We start from the raw sequence: 26,085 nt of genomic DNA on the forward strand, positions 1-26,085 counted from the left end.
GCCATTCCCAAATTAATGGACATTCACTCAATTTCCAGTTCTTTGCCACTACAAACAGGGCTGCTGTGAATATTTTTATACAGGTAATATTTTTATCCTTTTTCATGATCTCTTCAGGGTGTAGACCCAGTAGTGGTATTGCTAGCTCAAAGGGTATACACATTTTTGTTGCCCTTAGGGCATAATTCCAAATTGCTCTCCAGAAAGGTTGGATGAGTTCATAGCTCCACCAACAATATATTAGTGTGGAAATGTAGATTTTTGTGTGAGCTAAGGGGAAGTGTGGCATCTCCAAAGTTAAGGTCCTTATTGAGGACTATATTAATAGCATTAAATGTGTCTGATTATGCATCTGTATTTCCCACTTGGTCATAGACTTCTGAGTTATGATTTCAACCATTCTGCACTCTCTAGCCCAGTCTGTTGAGGACCAGATGGCTTATTTTTGTGACATAGACTACATATACCTGGGCTGGGCTGCAGTCTGTGATAGAAAATTGTATGAGTTCATTGATTTATCTGAGAATAGAACCTCTGTCTTTATTTTCACTAGGACCACACTACAGTAAACCAAGTTTTTGTAGTTCTTATCTGAATGTCCTATAGTGTTCTTTTACTACTCTTTTGAGCTTGCTTAGCCATCTTACTTGCTGCATCAGGAAAGATGACCTATTTTAGGAATCCCAAATGCTTCACTACACAATCATTTTTAACCTGAATGGTCAACTTAGTGGGGCCAAAACTTCATGGAAGGGGCTCTTAGCCTTTCTCCCACCTTTCTGCCTGTTCGTATTTGTATTTATTAGGCAGGTCCAGCTCTTGACCTTATGTTTTTGGAAGGAAACAGGAGAGATTGATTTCTCCTTGGTTCAGCATTGTCTAGATGGATAGCAAGCTTCCAGAAGTGAATGTCTGCTACTGTTATTAAAGTCATTTGAAATGCTTTTGTATTCTGGTAAGTTTTTGGAAATAGAAATCCCATTCAACAAGCAGCTATTAAGCACCTGCTATGTATATGTTGGATTCAGTGCTAGGTGCTGGGAACTCCAAGGCAGAAACAAAATAGTCCATGACCTCAAGGAACTTACATTCTACTGGAGGGGATATTTGTACAAAAATAGATAAATACAGAGTAACTTGAGGAGTGAGGAAGAGACTAACAACTGGAGAAAAAAGACCTTTAGAGCTAAGTTGTCCAAGGCTTAGGCAATAAGATTATCACTTGATTTCTGACTGCTTACTTTTTATTTTTCTTGCTCTATGGCACCTGCCATTTTGATTCTTGACTTTGCTGTTCTATGGTCACTTAGGAAAACAAGATCTAATAAACTTTTGGGTTGTTTTTTTTGTAAGGCAAATGGGGTTAAGTGGCTTGCCCAAGGCCACACAGCTAGGCAATTATTAAGTGTCTGAGACTGGATTTGAACTCAGGTACTCCTGACTCCAGAGCCGGTGCTCTATCCACTGCGCCATCTAGCAGCTCTCATAAAGTTTTACTTAATGCTGATGGTACTTAAAAAATAAAATAACAGGTTTAATAACTCCACAGCAGATACAAGGATAAGCTCAAAGAACTTAGTTTCAAGAAGGACATTATAACATATGCCAAAAAATTAGAAACTACTATCATTTATAAAATTTATAAAAAATTCAAGTGACTTGCCCAAGGTCACACAGTTAAATTTAGGTCTTCTTGACTCCAGGGTCAGTGCTTTATCCACTGGGCCATCTAGCTGCTCTTTTTTCTCTTTTTCTTTTTTAGGTTTTTGCAGGGCAAATGGGGGTTAAGTGGCTTGCCCAAGGCCACACAGCTAGGTAATTATTAAGTGTCTGAGACCAGATTTGAACCTATGTACTCCTGACTCCAAGGCCGGTGCTTTATCCACTATGCCACCTAGCCGCCCCCTTCTTTCTCTTTCTTAAAGCAGCTATAATTTAAGACAGAAAAGAAAATTAAAAAGTAATTATTTTTTAGATATGAATTGAAATTTTGCTAATCTACTTTTCTAAACATGCTTTCTTTTCTCTAAGTGAGGGGGATTAGGTTGATTTATAAAGTTTCTCCTCCCACAAGAATTAAAATAGCTATGTATACATCTTATTTGGGGTTATTTATCAAAGATTTTAAACTAAGGGGGTGGCTAGGTGGTACAGTGAATAGAGCACTGGCCTTGGAGTCAGGAGTACACTTAACCCCATTGCCTGGAAAAATCTAAAAAAAAAAAAAGGTTTTAAAGTAAGTCCAAGAGTAAGACTAATGGAAAAAAATACCCTCTATTGAGTGTCAAGGTAATATAAATGAATTTACTAGAGGCTGGAAGTTTTGTTAAAAGCACATGTATAGAGCATGTCTGCCATGTCTAGATACCATAATATTAGGGAAAAAATACTTTTTTTGTGTCTAATTTTTAAGCTAAATTCTTTTGTTAATTTAGAAAAAAACAATTGTTTAGTTATTTCGATTTATTTAGTTTGATGAATTTTGATTGAGGCAAACAAATATCTTCCTTAAAAAAATTCTTAGGTACAAAGACTAATGAAATGTGCTAGGGTATTCCTATTAGGTTTCTTTATTCTAATTAAGATAAAATCCTGATACGTAAGAATTGGAGGAGAAAGGTTTTTTGTGTCTCTGTGTGTGTGTGTGTGTGTGTGTGTGTGTGTGTGTGTGTGTGTGTGTGTGGTGCTCAAGCCTGCCTTATCCCTGGAATTAAATGCTCCAAATTGATTATTGCTGCCTTCATGAATGACAGGCATATCTTATCAGCAACTCTGGCTTTTTTATGACTGTATATTACCAGTGTTGTCCAAATGCTGAAAGAAATCCAAAGACAAATGAATTATTTAGTTCAGATTCTGTCTAGTCTTGGCCCTTTCAGGTGTCAGAGCTTTCATTGTAAGGAGTGATCCAGTCCTCTTCATTTTAACTATTTCTGTCTCCAGAGAGGTTGGACCAGGCATCAGGGGTTCAGAGCAAAGCTGAGACCTGGGCTTTGATTTCAAGTAATTTTCATTCTCTAGCATAGGATAGTTAGGCCTTTGGGAGTGTTGCTGAATAATTATGTTAGCAGGAGTTACTCTTGCAATTTGGAACTTTTGCTTTGAATAACAACACCTTTTCTGGACCTCCCGCTGGTCTTCATAATGAGAGGACAAGTTGGCTTTATAATATGATGTTTAAGAATTCTGCCAAGAGGATCAGTATCACCTTTGTAGCTGCATCAGTGGCTGCTCTTGCCAGTCCTAGAATCCTTGGGTTTGCATAAAGTTAGGTTGTTTACTATTTATTTTCTCTGATTTTCCTTTTTATCATAAGCAATTATGTTGCCACAGGAATTGAAACTGGAACATACTTTAGAAATGGGAGCCCTGGGGTGGCTAGGTGGCACAGTGGATAGAGCACTGTCCCTGGAGTTAGGAGTACCTGAATTCAAATCCAGACTCAGACACTTAATAATTATCTAGCTGTGTGGTCTTGGGCAAGCCACTTAATTTTGCCTTGCAAAAACCTAAAAAAAAAAAAAATGGGAGCCCAATCCCTGATTTTATCTTGAATTTTATTGATACCTTGTTGGAACAATTTATATAGGGATCATATGTGACACTCAGCTTCTATAATCTCCCAGTAAGAGGAAATTATTTGATCATCTGTTCTCTAGAACCAGTATTGGACGTTGCCTTGAATGTTCAGTTCTGGTTGTTTTCATTCACATTGTTGTAGTTATACAGATTGTTCTCCTATTTTTGCTTTCTTTGTTCTCCCTAAGTCAGTAAAGACGTTCCCATATTTCTCTGAATACATTGCTTAATTCCTTATGATACAATAGTATGCCATTACTTTCACATAGCCTCAAGATTATGTGGTCACTCTTTGACAGTGAACCACTTTGTTTCCAATTATTTGCTGCCTCAACAAATGTTATGAATATTTTGGCATATACAAACCTGTTCTTTCTATCTTAGACCTTGTAGTATATTTCAAGTTGTGAGATTTCTGGGTAAGAGTTTATAACTTTTCTAGATTCATTTTATGTTGATTTCCAGAAAGACAGGAACAAGTTAGTGCTCCATCAATAAACAGTGCATTAATGTGTCTGTCTTTCCATAGCATCAGTAGATAGGGTGTGGGACTTCAAGTCAGTTCAAAACATGTCTCAGACATTCACTAGCTGTATGACCTTGGATCAATCAAATCACTTAACTTCTTTCAGGCTCAGTTTCCTCATCTGTAAAACTGAGATAATAATAGTACCTACCTCACAAGGTTTTTGTGAGGATAAAATCAGGTATTTCTAAAGGCCTTTACAAACCTTAAAGCTGTATACAATCCTGCCAAGAAATCAAAGTGAACTGAGAAAGCATTCCAAGCATGAAGACAGCCTATACAAAGACAAGGAGATGGAAGGTGGCATGTAGCCCAGAGGCTCTGGCAAGTGGGTCATTTTGGTTGGTATATAGAGTTCAAGGGGAGCCCAGTAATGTGAAATGAATCTAGGAAGGCAAGTTAGAGTAAGATTTTAAGGGATTTAAAATGGCAAGCAGAAGAATTTTCATTTTATCCTAGAGGCAATAGGAAACCTCTTAAGCACAAAAGGACGTAGTCAGACCTATGTTCTAGGCATTTCTATTTAGCAGCTTTGTAGTAATGAATTGGAAAAGGGAGAGACTGGAAATAGGGAGATCAATGAGAAGACTATTTGTAGGTGATTGTTGAAGAGGGCCTGAAGTGGGGTGATAGTATAGGAATAAAGAAAAAGAGATTTAGGGTCGGCTAGGTGGTGCAGTGAATAGAGCACCGGCCTTGGAGTCAGCAGTACCTGGGTTCAAATCCAACCTCAGACACTTAATAATTACCTAGCTGTGTGGCCTTGGGCAAGCCACTTAACCCCATTGCCTTGAAAAATCTAAAAAAAAAGAGAGATTTGAGAGAGACCTTGTCAAAGTAAGTTTAGTAAAACAAGGTGTATTAGGAAATCTTTCTTGGTTCTCCTCCTTTATGTCTGACCACTCCTTCTCAGTCTCTGCTGGATCTTCATCTAGGTCATACCTGCTAACTGTGGATGTCCCCCCCAGGGTTCTGTCCTGGATTCTCTTCTTTTCTCCCTTTATAATTCATTTACTTGGTGATTTTATTACTTCTGGGTATTCCATTATTATCTTTAGGCAGATGATTCTCAGTCTCACATCTTCCACTATTGGGCCTCTCCAAGTGAATGTCTCCTAATAATGTTTGTCTTTCATTTTGAAGAAGTACGTTAATTGGATTTGAGTAAGGGAGTGCTTTGCTAAGTCATCAGCCTCACTTTCTCCTCCAGAGCCATCTGGGTCCAGTGGTCAAATATGAATCAGGATGACTGGAGATGACACTGGATAAGAGACAATAAGGGTTAAGTGACACATCCAAGGTTACACAGCTGATAATAGTCAAGTGTCTGAGGCAGTATTTGAACTCCCAACCTTATGACTCCAAGGCCAGTGCTCCATCCACTACACCACCTAGCTACCCTGGATGTTTCCTAAATGACTTCAAGTTAACATGTCCAAAATACAATTGATTATTTCACCCTCTCCCTCCTCCTGACTTCCTCTTTCTGTTGAGAGCACTTCCATCCAGGTATAAAACCTGTCATCTTTGATTCATCTTTTTCTTTCATCACCATCCTCCTAACCCCCTCTCTTACTATATGCAATCAGTTGCCAAGTCCTGTGGACTTTCTTTGAATATTTCTTTTTATTATTTATTACTATTATTATTACTATTATTATTATTGTTATTATTATTATTATATTTTTGCAAGGCAATGGGGTTAAGTGGCTTGCCCAAGGCCACATGGATAGGTAATTATTAAGTGTCTGAGTCTGGATTTGAACTCAGGTACTCCTGATTCCAAGGTCAGTGCTCTATCCACTGCACCACCTAGCCGCCCTCTTTATAGGTCCTTTATTACCCTTGTCCCTGCAACAGTCCTCATCTTCTATCTGGACTATTACAATAGCCTGTTCCAAGTCTTCTGGAAGTGAGAGGCATATCTTATCTGCAGCTCTGATTTGTCTATGACTTTATATTCCCTTCATCCTCCCCTCAGCTTTCAAATTGGTCTTCCTGAAATGTGGGTCTGAGCACCATCATGCCTCTTGCCTTCATTGCCAAACTCCAGTGATTTCTTTTTGCTCCAAGATCAGTTACAAATATTCTATTTGTTTTCGAATGCCCTTCCTACCCTGGCCTCTTCCTGCCTTTCCAGCCTTCTTATACTTCACACCCTTTCAGAGTCTGTGATTTAATGACATTGGTCTCCTTTTCTGTTCCTCACATAGGACATCCCATCCCATTTAGGCATTCTTACCAGCTGTCCGTCCTGCCTAAAACTTTCTTTATCCTCGTCTCCAATTCCTGACTAACTTCAAGTCTTTGCTAAAGTTTCATTTCTTTAACAACAATAAATAACAACAGTAAATCAGCTAACATTTTGTACAGTATTGTACTTACTATACAGTATGCTAAGTATTTAACAATTATTATCTCATTTGGTCCTCACAACAACTCTTTGAATTATGTGCTATTATTTCCATTTTACAAATGAGGAAACTGAGACAAAGGTTAAATGATTTCCCAGCCTCACATAGCTAAAAAGTGTCTAAGGCTTGATTTGAATTCAAGTCTTCCCGATTTCAGGAAGCCCTCTATCCATTGCTCTAGCTACCTTACAAGTTGAAAATACCTTCTTTCTGAAATTATTTGTGCATATATCTCATTTGTACATGGCTGTTTGCATGTCAGCTCCTTGAGAAGATTCTGTTCTGTTTTTTTTTCAATGCCAGTGCTTAATATAGTTTCCAACACATTGAAAGCACTTGATGTATAAATGTTTTTTGACCTGACTTGAAGATCTGAGAAGAGCAGGATACAGACCAGTTATTGCATATAAATTACATTTCTTTAGTTCTTTAAGATTAAAAGGAAGGTAGCAGAAATATTATATCACCCCTATTTTAAAGATAAGGAAACTGAGGCACAGAGAAGTAAAGTGACTTGACCATTTTGAGACAGCTAGTAAGTGTCAGAGTTAGGACCTAAATCTAGATCTGGCTCTTCCTTCAATGTCCTCTTCTAATGTGCCACCCTGGATTATTCAGGAATCAGGAAATTTTCCAAGTTGAATCCTAAAAATCCCACAAATTCCAGCATTCCTAGATTAGGAGGATAGAAGGTGACAAAAGAATCTGGATAAAGGATCTCCTGAACTTGCAGGATGGCAAATGGATTGAAAAAGAGAGAGACTGGACATAGGGAAACCAATTACAACGATCTGACTTTATAAGGAAAAGAAATTGAATGCTCATGCATTTATGTAATTGGACAGAGGGGAAAAGGGATGGCTCCATCCTTCCCCAGGCCAGTGAAGGCCAGATAGTTGTTACTATGGATGGGAATTATATCACTTTTGTTTCTCGGACTAGGAAAGGGAACAGTAGCTCTTTCCTCTGTTCCAGGGAAGAGAACATTCAGATTCACAAGGTAGGGGTGAAGGTTATAAAGGGGATGCTGAGCAGATTTTCTCTATGATTTTGGAGAACTGAAAAGGAAGAAACTGACTGAAAATGGAACAAGAGTTAGAAGACATTTGACTACCAGCACCATGAAACAATGATAGCTGGATGACCAAGGAAGGCGGCTGAGTATCCATCCTTGGACAGTGGAGAAAAGAAAAGAGAATGATCAGATGACTAGACAGAAGAATTGCTTCCAAACTGCTGTTTTAATAGAACTTCAGATCAGGAACTAGAACCTTTATCTTCTACTGTGTTTGTGTGTGTGTGTGTGTGTGTTAAGGTCTACATTTGTGATTTCATTGACAGCTCAATGAACACTGGATCTGGACCTGGAATCAGGAGAACTTGAGTTCAAATCAACCTCAGACACTAACTATGGGCAAATCATTTAACCTCTGATTCAGTTTCCTTATCTATAAAAGGGCATCAAAATAGCACCTACCTCCTGGGGTTGTTATGAGAATAAAATGAGATAACATTTGTAAAGCATTTTGAAAACCTTAAAGTGCTATTTAAATGTAAGTTGTTAGACTGACACACAATGAAATTCATCTGTAACTTACAGTTTTAAAGAATTGTTGGAGCATGGAAAGTGTAAGCGACTTGCTTCTGGCCATGCTTAGCTATCATGTTTCAGAGGCAAGACCTGAAAAATAGTCCTCCCCATCCCCCAGTCCATTTCTCCCACCATGACTCACACTGTCTCTCAAAACTCACCAGATGCATAATTACTGGGAATTTTAAAGTCAATATGGGGAAGGAAGGAAGAGAAGAAAGATTTTTCAAAGAAAAAGTAGGAAATTAGGGGAATAATGAAATATATGACATTTTTAAAATATCCTTTGAAGACTGTAGGGGTTTTTAGCTCCTTTTGTGTCCTGGCTCCCTTTCAGAATCTGGTTAAAACTTCTTCTCAGAATAATGTTTTCAAAATAAATTATTATATATTTTTTGGATTTTTGCACAGCAGTGGGGTTAAGTGACTTGCCCAAGGCACACAGCTAAGCAAGTATTAAGTGTCTGAGGTCATATTTGAACTCAGGTCCTCTTGACTCTAGGGCTAGTGCTCTATCCACTGCACCACCTAGCTGCTCCCAAAATAAATTTTTAAATGGAAAAAATAAAATAGGATTACAAAGGAAACCAATTGTATTGAAATGCAGGTGCAATCTAAATAATTGTTAGTTTAGAAACACAAAACTAGATACTGCATAACTTCATTTGTTAATAAAATGTAGCACATTGGAGACCCAAGTTCAAATTCAGTCTCAGATACTTAATAGTTATATGACCCTGGGCAAATCACTTGACCTCTGCCACAGTTTCCCTTTGTATGAAATTAGGTTAATGATAGCACCTATCTCCCAATGTTATTTTAAGGGTAACATAAAGCAATATTTGTAAAACCCTTTACAAATCTTAAGTGCACTATGAATTTTAGCTATATGGAAACCATTTGAAAAAAAGAAAGAAATCATTCGGTGGGAATTAGAATTACTTTTTTCCCCCTAATATAAAAATTTGGAAGATCAAGGTACTCCATAAAACACTAATTCTTCTCTCTCAAAGTTTCTGGTTTTTTTTTTCCTTCTTTGTCTTTCCGTCTTTTAAGTCCAGGGTGCTTATTTAACCCATTCTTGGGTTCAAGTGTCCAGGGAATAAGATGTCTTGGTAATTTTCCTTTTGGTTTCTGTACCTATGAAATTTCTTAGACCTATTCCTATGGACTGGCACATTCAGATCTAGTCTTCTTCTCAAAGGTTCTTTTTCCCTCTCTCCAGATCTTTCTTTTTTCCCCCTTATAAATGTTTTGTTGATATTTTCATTTTCCAGTGGCTTCTCTACCACAGATCTCCTTGGAACCAAAAAAGTTCATCTTTTTTTAAAGTCAATACAGGAAGAAAGGCTAGATATTGGACTTGGTACAGAAGAACCTCGGTGTCCTTATATAGTAACACAGGACATTACATCTAATAGGTCATGCCTAACTCTACCTTCCTGGTCAGCCTCTTCCCTGGTTACCTTTGGCTGTTTTCTCTCTCTCATCTACTTTATCCCCTATTATATTTCTCTCCCTACCCCTTCCTAATCCACCATTATTTCCAGGTCTGATGAATATTTAACTTTCCTTTGTTCAAAGTAAGGAAGACAATCTCCTTCCCTTGTGCACAGTTGACCTCAATGAATATTTGTGATTGCTTGACCTCTCCTAATTTCTAATCAGATTTAAGGTTGGTAGTCTCATCCCTAGCTCTTCCACAGCTAATTCTTTTATTTTTTAGAATTTTGAACTTAAATCAAGAGTATTTTCATACACAGCAGATCACAAAAAATATTCTTCTTAAAAATTTTTATTCATTTTGAATTGAAATCAAAAAGGCAAAAAAGAAAGAACATTTTTCCACACATAGCACAACATAAGAAAGGGATATAATATAAAAGCATTAATTTCCATTTCACATTATTTATTTTTTTAAAAAGTAATAAATGCCATACTTAGTTTCTGAAGCTATCTTGTGCTTACCTTCTAAGTTTTCTATTGTTCTCTGCTATACACTTTTTTCTCTCCCTTTCCACCCCATTCTAGAGAAAGCTATCATACATTCACATATATCATTAATCTATATATCTATTTATCTATATCTATATGTGTAAAACCACATACACTTCTATTTATACTTTTTTTTATCAATTCTTTCTCTGGATGTAGATAGCATCTTTCTTCAAAGGTCCTTTGTAGTTGACTTGAATATTTATAATACTCAAAATGACTTATTTGTTAAAAAGTAGATTTTATAAAAATTAGGAAATCCATTTCATAGTACTTGCTGTTAAAAAAAAGTAGAATAAGTTATGCACATTCCTTTCAAAACTGTCCTATTTATCTGTGTTGTCTTCTTATGCATTTAAAAAAGTTTCAGTGGCCCTCTTTTTCTTTTTAGATATCACTATTTCTAAACTACCCTCCCTTTAGCATCTTTTCAATTAAAAAAATTAAGAAAAAAGGGGGGGAAGCCTAATAAATAAACATGATGTATCAAAATGAATTTACATAACACCCTTGTGCAAAAATGTTTGTCTTTTTTTGCACTTTGAGTCTTTTCCCTTTCTGTCAGAAGGTAACGTTCTTCATCATAGGTCTTCTAGAGACATGGTTGGTCACTCCACTGATCAGAGTCCACAGCTTATTCTGAAAGCTCTTTCAGTTTGTCCTCCCCATTCTTCCCCAAACCATTATCCCTTGGGACATCTGGTTTCTTTCTCAGTTTCACCACAACTCCAGCCAGACATATTAAGCATGACTGCACAGAAGCAAGTTCAGACACCTTGGAGAGAGGGACAAAGGGCCTTGTGTGTGGCTGTGGGTTACAGGGAGAGGCAGGCGCTGTGGTGCAGGGAGCTGTTCTCTTTCATGTTTCCTTCTGGGATCTGTTCCTCACTTTCCCAAGTTCTCTTTTGACTCCCCATAAAGTTCAAATGGTTGACCTTCAGGATCTTTCCCTCAGATCTTCATTCTTTATCCTGGGCTTCTTGGGCTCTGAAGAAGCTTGGACCACTAGCTAGCCTGGGAATCAGGATTTGCCTAACTTGACTGGAGAGGAAATCATGGGGACAGTCTGCAAGGAGGCTTCACAGAACCAATCCTCAGAATTGGCCTTGGTGGGAGGAAGGAATTGCTGGCACCTAGTTGGGCTCTTAGAGTGCCAAGAGAACAAGGCAGCAGTAACTATGAAGTGTGCATACCAATATTTTCTCCTTCCTCTGCATGCCCTCCTCCAATTTGCTTTTTCTCTACCTGCAATCAAAAATCTAGGTAACTGAGGCTATTAATGTTGAATTGGTGAAAAGAAATTAAGGAATGAATGACCAACAAATAGACTTCATCCTCTGAGGGAAGAATACAAAGAACTTGCCAGTGGAAGAGTAAGAGAGAAGGTATTTAAAGTCTTCTATTCATGTTTCTGATTATTTTTTTTTTGAGTTTTCTTCAAGATTTTATTTATTTTGAGTTTTACAATTTTTCTCCTAATCTTACTTCCCTCCCCCCACCCTCCACAGAAGGCAATTTGCTGGTCTTTACATTGTTTCCATGGTATACATTGATCCAAATTGAATGTGATGAGAGAGAAATTATTTCCTTAAGGAAGAAACATAAAGTATAAGAGATAGCAAGATCAGACAATAAGATATCAGTTTTTTTTCTAAATTGAAGTTAAAATAGTCCTTAGTCTTTGTTCAAAATCCATAGTTCTTTCTCTGGATACAGATGGTATTCTCCATTGCAGACAGCCCCAAATTGTCCCTGATTGCTGCACTGATGGAATGAGCAAGTCCATCAAGGTTGATCATTGCCCCCATGTTGCTGTTAGGATCTCACTCAGCATCAGTTCATGCAAATCCCTCCAGGTTTCCCTGAATTCCCATCCCTCCTGGTTTCTTTTTTTTTTATTTTCTAATTTTTTTTTATTCTCATTTCATACAAATGTTTTTTTTTACATTAATAAAATATACTTGTTTACAAGTAAACAAAATACCCCTCCCCCCATGAATATAGATAGACTTGCTTAGGCAAAAAAGTAAAGGGGAGAGAAAAAAAATTTAAATTAAATTAAAAAAAATAATAGTAATAATTGTAGGTATGGCCAGGTGGCACAATGGACGAAGCACCAGCCCTGGAGCCATGAGCACCCGAGTCCATATCCAGCCTCGTAAACCCAATAATCACCCAGCCATGTGACATGCAAGCCACCCGATCCCCACTGCCCTGCAAAAACCAAAAAGAAGGAAGAAAGAAAAAAAAAAGACCCAAAATAAAATAAAATAGTAATAATAGTAGGGGTGGCTGGGTGGCAGACAGAGCATTGGCCCTTGAGCCAAGAGCACCCGGGTCCGAATCCGGTCTCAGACACCCAAAGATCATTCTGCTATGTGGCTCCAGGCAGGCCATCCAGCCCCACTTGCCCTGCACCCTCCCCCAAATAATAATAACAAAAAATGTGCTTCAGTCTTTGTTCCAACACCATCAACTCTGTCGTGAGTGGATCACATTCGTTATGATAAGTCCATCACAAAAGTTACTTCCATATTTTTCCAACGTTGCCATTGCTGATTGCAACTCCCTCCTTTCTTATTTCTCCACTACTGTGTACTATATTTTCTCTCTCCTTTCACTCTGTTTCTGCTGTAGGGTCGCTGAGTGGCGCAGCAGACAGATCCCTGGTCCTGGGGCCAAGAGGCCCTGAGCCCCCCTACCACCCCTTAGGCCCAGAATCCACCTGGCCCTATGGTCCTGGGCAGGCCTTCCAATCCCAGCCCCTTGCAAGAAGTAAAAAAGAAAATGTGTTATATCTGAACACTGTCCCCCCATGGTCCATCCTCTCGTCCTTTATTCACATCCCCACCCCTTCCCCCCTGCTCCCCCCTCCTTCTTACTCCAGATGTCTATACCCCATTGAGTATATTTACTGTTTCCTCTCCTAGCCATCTCTGATGAGAGCAAAGTTTCCCTCATTCCCCCTTGCCTCCCCCCTTCCATATCGTTGCAATAGCTCATTGTAATAAAAAAAATCTTATTATGTGAAATATCTTGGACTATTCCCCCTCTCCTTTTTCTTTCTCCCTTTCCATTTCCCTTTTTTCCCTATTGATTCCATTTTTACCCCATATTTTATCTTCAAATTCAGCTTTTTCCTGTGCTTCAACTATAAAAGCTCCCTCTACCTGCTCTATTAACTGAGATGGTTCATATGAATATTATCAGTATCATTTTTCTATACATGCAGTTCATCCTCATTAAGTCCCTCATATTTCCCCCCTCTCCTGCAATCTCCATGCTTCACCTGAGTCCTGTATCTGAAGATCAAACCTTCTGTTCAGCTCTGGCCATTCCAAAGGGAACCTTTGAAATTCCCCTGGTTCATTGAAAGTCCATCTTTTTCCCTGGAAGAGGACATTCAGCCTTGCTGGGTAGTTCATTCTTGGCTGCATTCTAAGCTCTTTTGCCTTCCGGTATATTATATTCCAAGCCCTACGAGCTTCCAGTGTAGCTGCTGCTAAGTCCTGAGTGATCCTGACTGCAGCTCCACGATATTTTAACTGTGTCCTCCTGGCTGCTTGTAATATTTTCTCTTTGACTTGGGAGTTCTGGAACTTGGCTATAATATTCCTAGGGGTTGGTTTTTTGGGATCTCTTTCTCAGGGGGATCGGTGGATTCTCTCCATTTCTATTTTGCCCTCTGCTTCTAGAATATCAGGGCAATTTTCCTGTAGTAATTCTTTGAAAATGATGTCAAGGCACTTTTCCTGATCATGACTTTCAGGTATTCCAATAATTTTCAGATTATCTTTCCTAAGTCTGTTTTCCATATCAGTTGTTTTTTCAATGAGATATTTCACATTTTCTTCTAATTTTTCATTCTTTTGGTTTTGAAGTATTGATTCCTGATTTCTGGTAAATTCATCAATCTCCCTGAATTCTGTTCTTTGTCTGGAGGATTTATTCTCCTCAGAGAGTTTTCTTATCTCTTTTTCCATCTGGCCAATTTTGCTTTTTAAAGCATTCTTCTCCTCAATAACTTTTTGAACTGTTTTATCCATTTGACCTAAGCTGTTTTTTAGCATGCTATTTTCTTCAGCATTTTTTTGGATTTCCTTGACTAAGCTGCTGACTTCATTTTCATGTTTTTCCTGCATCTCCTTTCTTTTCCCAGTTTTTCTTCCAACTCCCTCATTTGATTTTCAAAGTCTTTTTTGAGCTCTGTCATAGCCTGAGCCCAGTTCCTGTTTTTCTTGGAGTCTTTAGATGTAGGAGCTTGTGCTTCCTCATCTTCAGACTGAGTATTTTGATCCTTCTTGGGCTCATTTGCAAAATATTTCTCAATGGTCTTCCTCTTATTTCTTTGCTTGTTCATTTTCCCAGCCTAAGCCTGTTTTTGGGGGGTGCTTCCTGAGCTTTTGGGACACTCCCACAAGGGTCTCAGTGTGTGAGGTTCTGTTCTCCCTCCTGGTCTGTGAATGACCATAAGCACCCCCCATCTGCCACGGGGCCGAGGTGGGGGGCCCCTGTTGTTCTATGGGGGGGCCTAGACTGGGATCAGGATCTGAATGTGTTCAGAGCCCCAGAGTCCTGTTCCAGGGGCAGAGGACAGAGCTCTGCAGTCTCTCTTCACTCCCCTCCCTCAGCTCAAAGGGCTCATTCCCTGGGGGCTCCTGCTTACTGGCTCCAACTGCTTCTGTTTCCTAGTCTGGGCTGCAGAAAGACCAAGCTGCTCCCTGTGTGCCCCGAGGGCTGGGCTCCACATGCTCGCTCTGGCAGAGGTCCCCCGCTGTTCGCCCACTTTGTGCTGGTGCTCCCCGGGGTGCAGCTCAGGAGACTCCCCCGCTGCTGCGAGCCACAGCTCCCAGCGCCCTGGGGCTGCCTCCAGGAGGCTGAAGTTCTTTGGCTGTGGTGGGCCGCCCCTCTGGCAGGCTGCCTCTCCGATCCTGGGGAGCAGAGCCTTTCTGCTCTTTTCCAAGTTACCTTGAGTAGGAGAACTGCCTCACTGGGTCCCTTTGTGGGTTCTGTCTCTTGAAAGTTTAGTTAGAGTCCTTAGTTTATGAGTTTTTATCAGAGAGCTCCTAAGACTAGATCCCTTCTTGTTGCCATCTTGGCTCTGCCCCTCCTGGTTTCTAATAGAACAATAGTGTTCCGTGACATACATATACCACAGCCATTACTAAGCCATATACACAGCCATACTAAACCATTCCCCAATTGAAGGACATTTACTTGATTTCCAATTCTTTGCCACCACGTTTCTGATTATTTTTCTCTGTTTTCTCTCTTCACATCTCTAACCCCTTCTCAGAATAATGCTATTAAATTCATAAAAGACTTGCAATTACAAAGGAAATCAATTATGTCAAAAATTAAATAAATATATTGATAAACACATAAACGTATTTTAAAATAAGTGAAGATACTATTTACATCCAGATAAAGAATTGATAAATAAAAGTATACATGGAATAATTTTATATACATACATATATATGTATACATATATGTGTGTGTGTGTGTGTGTGTTTCTAATGGTAGCCATTTATAGGGTGTGGGGAGAAGAAAAAAAAGAAATTTACATGATAGTTTTGTTGTATATTTGAAAGGAGAAGCATATTATGTAAAGTAGATTTGAAGTTTCATGTACAATGATCTTTTTTTATTGTACTGTCTTATGGAAATGCTTATTTTATTACATAAATTAAAAAAAAATAAAATCAGTTAGTGGACCTGAGATTAAGGACTAAGATTAATACGAGACTTTCCCTTGTTCTACAACCCCAAATAAAAAGGATAAAATACTTGGAATCCACATTGTTTAGAAGCATGAAGATACACACCACTTTCATAGTTTCTCGCAGCTGTAAGAGAAAAAAGTTAGAGAATGATTAGTCTCACTTTCTCATTTCCCAGATTGTTGTTGTTTGTCCTTCCTTTTTGAAGAGGACCATGGCCTTGGTGAGGTGATGTCATGACCTGCAAGTGAATTGATTTAAGAGAAGGAGGGCAGTGCAAAATCACCAGCCTTAGTTTCTTCTCCAGAGGCATCTGGATCTAGGGATGAGATTTAGATCAAGATGATTGGAGATGGCCCTGGATTCAATGGGAGATCTTGGCCTTTATTAAGCTAAAGTCTTTAGCAGGTCTCAGTTTGACTGACACATGAGCTCAGAGTCTTGATTTAATCCAGGTCACACAGTGAACTAGTGGCAAAGGTTTGGATCGAGTAATTTCATTCAAGTACTCAATTTTCAACCCTATTCTCTTCTCATGGAAGCTCTCAACTGGTGTTACCCAAGAGAAAATTCTGTGAGCAAAGCATCTCCCCACTTTTGTTCTTGTCTCTGTATCTCTTGGGGTTCAATTAAAACTCTTGTTGGAGGAGAGTGTAGGTTGGCACCTCTGTAGAAAGAAAATGGAGAATCCAAAAGTATGAAGGACTTCCTGAATACCAGAAGCTCTCGGTCTCTAGGGAGACTCCGCATAAGGTAGATGAACTTTGCTTACATGGGTTTGGGTTTAGCCACCAGCTGGGGCAATCTAAGACATACTGATTAGAGGTAACCCCATATATGAGTTAGTACCACTGTGCAGACCCATTTCTGTGGTGTTCAATAATTAGCATCTACTTACTCATATAAGTAAGTCCTCTAGGAAACCGAGGAGAAAGTTCACTGTGTGCTGGAATGGTAAGGAAAACCTTCCTGGAAGATGTACAGCCTAAGATAGGCTTACTAAGGAAGATGTAACCAGATAGAGGGAATTTTCCTTTTTTTGTTTGAAAACAAAACAATTTTTTTCCAATTAAATCCTTTTTTTTTTTAGGTTTTTGCAAGGCAAACGGGGTTAAGTGGCTTGCCCAAGGCCACACAGCTAGGTAATTATTGAGTGTCTGAGACCGGATTTGAACCCAGGTACTCCTGACTCCAGGGCCAGTGCTTTATCCACTACGCCACCTAGCCACCCCTCCAATTAAATTCTTTTGGTAGTTTTTCAACATTCATCCATTTGCAAATTTTTAAGTTACACATTTTTCTACTACCTCTCCTCTCTTCTCTCCTCCCCTTGACAGGGAACAAACAGTCTGGTAAAAGTTGTACATGTACATTTCTATTTAAAATATTTACATAATAGTTATTTTGTGTAAGAGGAATTAGGACTAAGGGAAAAGAAAGAAAACAATGAGATAGGAAGGAAAAACATGAGAAAAGTTTTTAAAAAGCGAACACAGTATACATTCAGATTCTGTGATTTTGTTTTGTTTTGTTTTGTTTTCCTCTAGATGTGGATGGTATTGTCCATAACAGGCCTCCCAGGGTTGTCCTTGATCTCTGAACTGCGGAGAGGAGCTGCCTCCATCATAGTTGATTAACTTACAATGTTGTTTTTAATGTGTACAGTGTTTTTTTTTTTACTACATATATTAAAGATTTTATTTGAGTTTTACAATTTTTTCCCCAATCTTACTTCCCTCCCACACCCTCATGGAAAGCAATCTGTCAGTCTTTACTTTTTTTCCATGTTGTACATTGATCCAGATTGAGTGTGATGAGAGAGAAATCTGCAATGTTTTCTTGGTTCTGCTCTTTTCGCTAAGCATCAGTTCATGTAATTCTTTTCATGCTTCTCTAAAGTCTGACTACTCATGCTTTTTTTTTTTAGTATTTTTTTCAAGGCAAATGGGGTTAAGTGGCTTGCCCAAGGCCACACAGCTAGGTAATTATTAAGTGTCTGAGGCTGGATTTGAACTCAGGCACTCCTGACTCCAGAGCTGGTGCTCTATCCACTGCGCCACCTAGCTGCCCCCATTCTTGGTTTCTTAAAGAGCAATAGTTCTCCATAATATTCCTATACCAAAACTTGCTCAGCCATTCCCCATTTAATGGGTATCCCTTCAACTTCCAATTCTTTGGCACTACAAAAAGAGCTGCTATAAATATTTTTTAACATGCGAAATTTTTTCTATTATTTATGATTTCTTTTGGATATAGGCCTAGTATTGGTATTGCCGGGTCAAAGGTTATGATCAGTTTTATTGCTTTTGGGAATAATTCCAGATTATTCTCCAGAATGACCGGATTAGTTCACAACTCCACCAATAGTGCATTAATGTCCCAATTTTCTCACATCCTCTCCAAAACTGATCATTTCCCCTTTTCATCATCTTAACCCTGATAGGTATGAGGTGGTACCTCATACTTGTTTTAATGTGCATTTTTCTAATCAAAATGATTTGGAGTATTTTTTCATATGACTATATATAGCTTTAATTTCTTCTTCTGAAAACTGCCTGTTTATATTCTTTGACCATTTATCATTTGGGCAATGATTTGTAATCTTATAAGCTTGATTCAGTTCTCTGTATATTTTAAAAATGAGACCTTTATCAGAAACACTAGCTGGGAAAATTGTTTCCTAGCTGTTTTCCTTCTAATATTGACTGCGTGGGTTTTATTAATATAAAAACTTTAATTTAATATAGTCAAAATCATCCATTTTGCAATTTATAACATTCTCTATTTCTTGTTTGGTTATAAATTTCTCCCCTTTTCAAAGATCTGACAGAGCATTCCTTGATTTCTTGATTAGTCTATGGTATCACCCTTTGTGTCTAAATTCTGTACTCAGTTTGACCTTATTTTGGTATAGGGTGTGAGATGTGGGTCTATGCCCAATTTTTACCATACAGTTTTCCAGTTTTCCCAGCAGTTTTTGTTGAATAGTGAGTTTTTTATCCCAGAAACTAGTCTTTGGGTAGGGCAAACAGTAGATTACTATAGTCATTTACTATTGTTTCTTTTGTACCTTTCTTAATCCACTGGTCCATTACTCTATTTTAGAAGGGATTTTCTAGTAGAAAAAATGACTATGAACCAAGACAACAAATAATGTGAGATAGAAGAGCCTACTTGCTCTTTTCTCCCTTATCCTCTTAAACAATTCTGCAAGGGGTGGCTAGGTGGTGTAGTGGATAAAGCACTGGCCTTGGAGTCAGGAGTACCTGGGTTCAAATCCGGTCTCAGACACTTAATAATTACCTAGCTGTGTGGCCTTGGGCAAGTCACTTAACCCCATTTGCCTTGCAAAAACCTAAAAAAAACCCCACAATTGTGCACCTGAAATACTATTCTTCCTTCCTTCAATCTTTATCCCCCCTCCTTCCACAAGGCAAAGGGGTCTTTAGCTGTCTCTCCCTCTGACCTACTAGGTAATGGGCTCATTAGCACAAACCCCTTGCAACCACATTTTAATTAAGGTCCTGGCTCCATCTGTCAAATAGAAGCTGTTGAGTGATAAGTAAGTATTGACCACCTCCCTGCTGGGATTAATTTATTTATCTTGCTGTTAGATCTTTACTGTTTGTGGTAATGGGGAGCCCGGGATGTGCAGTTTTTAGGAGAGTTTAAAGGAGATAGCTGGAGAGAACAGTCAGTTGCTATCTCTCTGCAGAGTTTTGAAGCAGGTGGGGTTGAGAGGTTGGGGAGTAGGAGGTGGGGGGTGGAGGCAGGGACTTGACACCTTAGCCCAAGGGTGTCTGCAGTGTCAGCAGAGGAAGCATGGGTATGATCAATATGAATGGAAATGTGGGGAATTTATTTAGTATAGTGAGATCCTGAGACCTGCAGAGATATTGGGGTGGCTTGTGTCAATCAAGAAGAATTTATTAAGCACTTCCAGGCCAGGCACCATACTAAGCACTAGTGATGATAGAAAGGCCAAAAGCAAGGCTCCTCTGAAGGAGGTACAACATATCAATAGCTAAGTACATTTTACATACATACATGCATATACACACACGCACATACAGAGTATATGGAAAGCAATTGAAAGGGGAGGGGACCAGGAAAGCCTGTTATGGGTGTACTATAGACAGAGTCCTTTTAAAAAAATCTTTTATTAATTTATTTTTGTTACATTTTAAGTTCCAAACTGTCTTCCTCTACCCTCCTCAGTCTGCACTACAGAAGGTCACCACTGACACAAATTTACAAATAGATGTAAAAACTATACTTTATCAGTTATTTCGCTGGATATGGATAACACCTTCCTTCATAGGTACTTTGTAATTCATTTGAGATTTATAATACTCAGAATAACTTTTATTATTTCATTCATACAAATTTTTCCTTGTTTTTCTAAAATCGACAGCATTCCATCACACTCATACATCAACTTGTTTAAGTCATTCTCAAAATGACTGAGCTGAGACTTGGAAGAACATTTGAGGCCTTAAGAACCAACCCTCTTCTTAAGAACTTCCACATGGGACTCAAAATACTGTCTACCCCACTGAAAGGCTCAGACAAGGCTTTCCCTTGAAGCTGATCCTTGGCAATCTCTTTTTTGAGAAATTCTGAGAGGCTGGCCTTCCCAGAGTTATTCTTTTGTAAAGGCAAAGATATAGAGATGGGGATGGAGTCTTATATTTAAGCAACTACAAATAGACCAATGTTGTTAGACCATAGAAAATGATGGGGAGTAAATCTATAAGAAGACTGGAAAGTAGGAAGAGACCAGTTTATAAAGGACTTTATTTATTTTTAGTTGTGGTTTTTTTTGTTTTTTTTTTTTGCAAGGCAATGGGGTTAAGCGACTTGCCCAAGGCCACACAGCTAGGTAATTATTAAGTGTCTGAGACTGGATTTGAACCCAGGTACTCCTGACTCCAGGGCCGGTGCTCTATCCACTGCGCCACCTAGCCACCCCCATAAAGGACTTTAAAAGCTAAACAAAGGAGTTTGAATTTGATCCTGGAGGTAATAGAATTCTACTGGATTTCACTGAACAAGAGTGACATGGTCAGTCCTTCCTTTTGTAAAATCATTTTGGTAGCTAAGTAAAGAATAAGGATATATAGGAATAGGAAAAGCATTGAGGCAGGGGAGACCAATTAAGAAGACTATTGTGATAGCCCTGGTGAGAGGTGATATGGACCCAAACTAGACTTATGTCCCAGTGAATGGAGAGAAAGGGAAATATTTGAGTGATGCTATGAAGATTTAAAAAACAAAAAACAAAAAACAAGATTTGAGAACAGAATGAATATGTGAATTGAGTGACAGTGAGTTATAGATGGTCCTGAAGTTGCAAGTCTTGAATAGTTGGGAAGGTGGTGGTACCAGTAATAGGAAGTTCAGAGGAGAATGTGGAGGAAAAATAATGAATTCTGTTTGGGATAGGATGAGTTTGAGAAACTTATGGGACTTCTATTTTAAGATGTGCAGAGGGGAGTTGGAGATGCCAGCCACCAGGTGTTCCCAATGGTAAACAGTAGAGTAAAGGGTTTTCTCTATACATTGTTTATTGTATTATATAGGATTCAACACAAAGTGGATATTACTTATATAATTAATATACAATAGTAGTTTAGCTATAAAAGGTACTAATAGAACCTCTTTCATAAGCACTTTCACATGGAGCATTCAACTATCCACTAAGCTCAAAGCTCAAATAAGTTTTTCCCTGAGACTGATCCTTAGGCAATCTTTTTTTTTTTTGAGAAATTCTTAGTGTCTGGCCTTTCCAGATTTATTCTTTTGTGAAGGCAAACTAGGCCATCTTTTGCCTCATTCTTACCTAGCCTTTAATTAATTACTAAATGGGTGTTACCTCAGACAAACAGACCTGGGAAAGAGCTTATCTTAAAAAGGGATAGTCTCAGTTCTTGTGATAGAAAATACTATTCATATCCAGAGAAAGAACTGTGTAATTTAAATGCAGACCAAAGCTTAGTATCTTCAATTTATAAAAAGTTGTCTTATGTATTATGTTTTTTCTCTCTATTTTTTTTTCGGTTTTGATTTGATTCTTCTTTTATAACATGATTAATATGGATCTCTGTTTAGCATGGTTATAGGGGTATAACCTATAATAGATTGTTTTCTTTCAGGAAAAGGGGGGAAGTAGAGAGGGGGGAGAAAAGTGTAAAACTCAAAACCTTGCAAAAAATTGATTGTTAAAACTACTGTTGCATGTAGTTGGAAAAAATATATATATATATTTAAAAGGCTAAGGTCTCCCATTGCATGGGAGTCATCTCTAGTTGCCCTAATCCATGTCTTGTTACTGAACTTTAATGACTCTGGAGGAGAACGTGGGGCAAATGACTTGCACAGCCCTGTCTGGGGCAAATGACTTGCACAGCCCTGTCTCACTCATCCATTTCAATTGCAAGTCAAGACTTTCCTGATGCCATTGGGTCTCTTCAAAAAGGAAAGATGAATCACTACCACCACCACCACCACAACAACAATAACAAACAAAAATTTTAGCCACTCTCCTCCCCTTAACAGGCTCCCAAGAAGCAAGTACAATTAATTTAGGACCTCAAGTTTATATTTCCCCTAACAATTCTGACAAGATGCAGTTTTATTCACTGTACCCATAATTAAATGTTCTAACTGAAGAATTACTTCTTTTGAAAGCCCCATTGATCAATGTATTGACTAGATGAAGAACTTGAAAGTTGCTTTCTGGTATTCTAGACCAGCAAGTAATTCCTTGAAAACACTGTTTCATATTGTTATAAAATAGGCATTTTAACCCTCACTCAGCTCCCTGAGTACTTAATAGAAAGTTAAGTCAATTGTGTCTACTGCAGAAATGAGAAAACAGAGGAAGAGAAAACTTGCAGTCCTTGCTTTTTGTCATATACAGAGCCAGTGGCATAGCTGGACCACAAATATCTTATTTATTCTGAATCAAGGTCCTGACATGAATTCTCCAGAGAACTAGAGAGTGAGGGAGAGCTATTCTCAGGGAGAGCAGTAGGATTCAAGACCTGGGGGTGGATATGTCAGGGACCTCTGCCTCAAGCCCTGTTTCTTTTTGAAACTGCTTTTTTTTTTTTTTTTTGGTGGGCAGAGATCTTATTAACTCCCCATACCTTCTTTCTTCCTCCTCCCTTCTTTGTCTTGCCCACTCCAAAATGTTATCCTGTTAACCAACCAGTTGATCAGGATTGAGTTGGAACTTACTCTGCCCAAAGTTTTATTGGGGGGAGACAAAGAATAATACATTTTGAGATCAGGAAGATTGGACACACAAGAAATAATAATAATAGTAAATAAATAATAGAATAAATATACCAATATAAATAATGATGATGGATGATAGCTAGCATTTATGTAGCCCCTACTATTAACCATCCAGTTGGTCTCTTAGCTACAAGTTTCTCTCTGCTCCAAATCCATCCTATCAGGGTGATTTTTCTATCAAATAGGTCTGATCAAGTAGCCCCCCTCCCTACTTTGTTTCAGTGACCTCCACTGATGCCTTTTTTCCCCTCTAGGATCAGAAATAGTCTTCTTTTTGAATTTAAGGCTCCATATAACTCATTCTTTAATCCTTTCCAGTTTTCTTAAACCTTATCTTCCCTTACAATTCTACAATGTAGCTATCCTGACTTTCTTGAAAGGAATCCTCCATCTCTCATCTCCATACTAGCTATTCCTGTCATTTCTAACTCTTGATTTCCATGCTCTTTAAACATGTACCTCAAAGCCCACTTCTTACAGGAGGATTTTCTGGGTCTCCCACTGCTAATGCCTTCTCTTTCAGATTACTTTGTTCAGAGTGTGTGTGTGTGTGTGTGTGTGTGTATTATATCTACCTAGTATATGTCTGGAATGTATCTACTTATTTACATGCTAACTGCCCCCATTAGAGTGGATGCTCTATGAGAGCAAAGATTGTGGGTTTTTTTTTGGTTTCTTGGTCTTTTTTTGTATTCACATGCCTAGCACATATAAATCCTTAATAAATGATTATTGACTAACTTTTAAGGAATACCTTGTACATGAGTCCTTTCCTGACTCCATCTTAGCTGCTAATGCTTATCACCTCTTTGTTTTTTATTTATTCCAAATATTTGTACATATCATCTCTCTCAATAGAATAGAAGCTCCTCTGAGGCAGGGGCTATTGTTAGGTATTCAATAATCTTATATTTGAATGATTTTCAAAGAAGATGTTTTGGACAAAATGGGACTTGATCTGGATCTTAAGAGACTTAAATTTTGAAAAGGCAGGGGTTCAGGGAAGGGTATTCCAGACTGGGAAATAGAAGGACCAAAATTTCAGAAGTGCCAGAAATATACTAGGGATCTAGGGATTTGGGATAGGAAGGTTGGAATAGTGAGCTTTGTTCCTTTTCTATTACTTAGTCTTGGCTATAATCCAAATATGACCCTATTTATGATTGTCCTAACTGTCCCCTCCAACTTCTCTCCTCCCAGTGTGATCAGTACAAGAAAGGAATCATCTCTGGTTCTGCCTGTTCTGATCTGTGTGATGAGCACACCCTGGTGTTCCAACAATGTCTCTCCCCATCTCCCACCAAGCAGGTAAGGCAAGATGGGGTTAGTAGAGCTCAGATCAAAGATGTCTACAAAAAGAAGTTAGCTGGGATTGAAGGCTTTTTAAACAGGGACAGGATCCATGTCTAAAGCATGAAAAATCCTTAATCCTTAACAGATGCAGATGGTATTGGAACTTGAAAAGACTTCTTTGGCTTTTTGCCTTCATTTAAAGTTAATGGGAATAAGTTCTGAAGGTCACTGATTTAGTCTACATGTATTTGTATTTCCAATCCAGAAACAGACTGACCTCCAAATTCAGACACAGGTTGAGAGTCCTGACCACAAACTAATCCCCAACTTCATTTCCATGGATTCTTTACTCTCAGCACAGCACACTTCACATAATTTATCTTCATGCCATGGAGCAAAAGTGGGATCCTAATCAGAGACCATATAGCTTAGGGCAGCCCATTTTCACTGCTAGAAGAAACACAATGCCCATATTATACTGTCTGATACTGTGCCAGGAGACTCATTATATTATAGCAAGAATATTCAACGAATCACAGACTGATGTTCCATGAATGGGAAACTTGTCCCAGTCCTGATTCTTGGGGGATTGAGGACCTAATACTTTGCACTGGAAATTGTCTCCTGATATCTTTTTATTTTGACTAGATGTAGGAGGTTCTTGGAGACCAAAAGGTTCAGAATCTATAGAATCCCATATCCATAGAACCCATGAAGAGAGAAGAAAACTCAGGAGAATTTATGTTCCTGATGGATTCAGCTATCCACTAATAGTCCTCTTATTACTCCTCATTCAGCTCTGGGCTGGATATTATTAGGAATACATCCAGTGATTCTTCTAGGTGCCTCTTCTCAAGGTCTACTTTTGTTGTCGATTATTAAAGATTTAGAGATTGAAGACAGAAGATTTAAGGCCACTGGAAAGGTGAAGAAATTTGCACTATCTCTGGGATGTTAAAACTGTTCAGGATTTTATTATGGCAAAATATTTTTGTAAAGTGCACAGATCAGGGCGGCTAGGTGGCACAGTGGATAGAGCACTGGCCCTGGAGTCAGGAGTACCTGGGTTCAAATCCAGTCTCAGACAATAATTACTTTACTTAACCCCATTGCCTTGCAAAAACCTAAAAAAAAAACCCCCAAAAACCAAAAAAGCAAAGTACACAGATCAAAATTAGTAAGAAAAGCACTAAGTATCCTGAGGACAGACCAGGTAAAGTCTGAGAGAGAGAGAGAGAGAGAGAGAGAGAGAGAGAGAGAGAGAGAGAGAGAGAGAGAGTGAGAGTGAGTTACAGAGAAAGAGAAAAGGGCAGGCCATGAGGCTTGGCTTAGCCAAGCCATATGGTGAGAGGCCCACAGTGCTCCACCTGGGTTAAGGAAGAACATGAGAAAGCCCCATCATTCTGGATGGGAACCTGGAAGAAGCAAAGACCATGAAGCAGCGGTGCTTCCTATTAAATACCCTTCTATGGTAGGTTGGACAGAGGGTAATGCTTGGGAGTGTTCTTACACCTTGGGCCAGGTATCTTCCAATGACAAGTTATGTTCTGGTCCTTCCTATCCCAAGGTGCTTGACCCCCAAGTACAACATGTCGTTTCCTGTCACACCAGCATCTATGGCTGGGGTTAGGTGAAGGGGAAAATGGGGGATAAGATACAAAC

At 38.7% G+C, this 26,085-nt stretch overlaps 1 protein-coding gene across 1 annotated transcript in view; it reads left to right on the forward strand.

Annotated features, from left to right (window-relative positions):
• The window catches only part of DIPK1B (divergent protein kinase domain 1B), a 53,019-nt gene that overhangs the window by 20,666 nt on the left and 6,268 nt on the right, over nt 1-26,085 (forward strand). The window contains exon 3 of the mRNA XM_074210723.1: nt 24,331-24,438. Coding sequence (XP_074066824.1) covers nt 24,331-24,438 — 108 coding nt within the window. The remainder of the gene's footprint in view (nt 1-24,330; nt 24,439-26,085) is intronic.

The sequence above is a fragment of the Macrotis lagotis genome, chromosome 1 (assembly GCF_037893015.1).
Source record: "Macrotis lagotis isolate mMagLag1 chromosome 1, bilby.v1.9.chrom.fasta, whole genome shotgun sequence".
Lineage (NCBI taxonomy): Eukaryota > Metazoa > Chordata > Mammalia > Peramelemorphia > Peramelidae > Macrotis > Macrotis lagotis.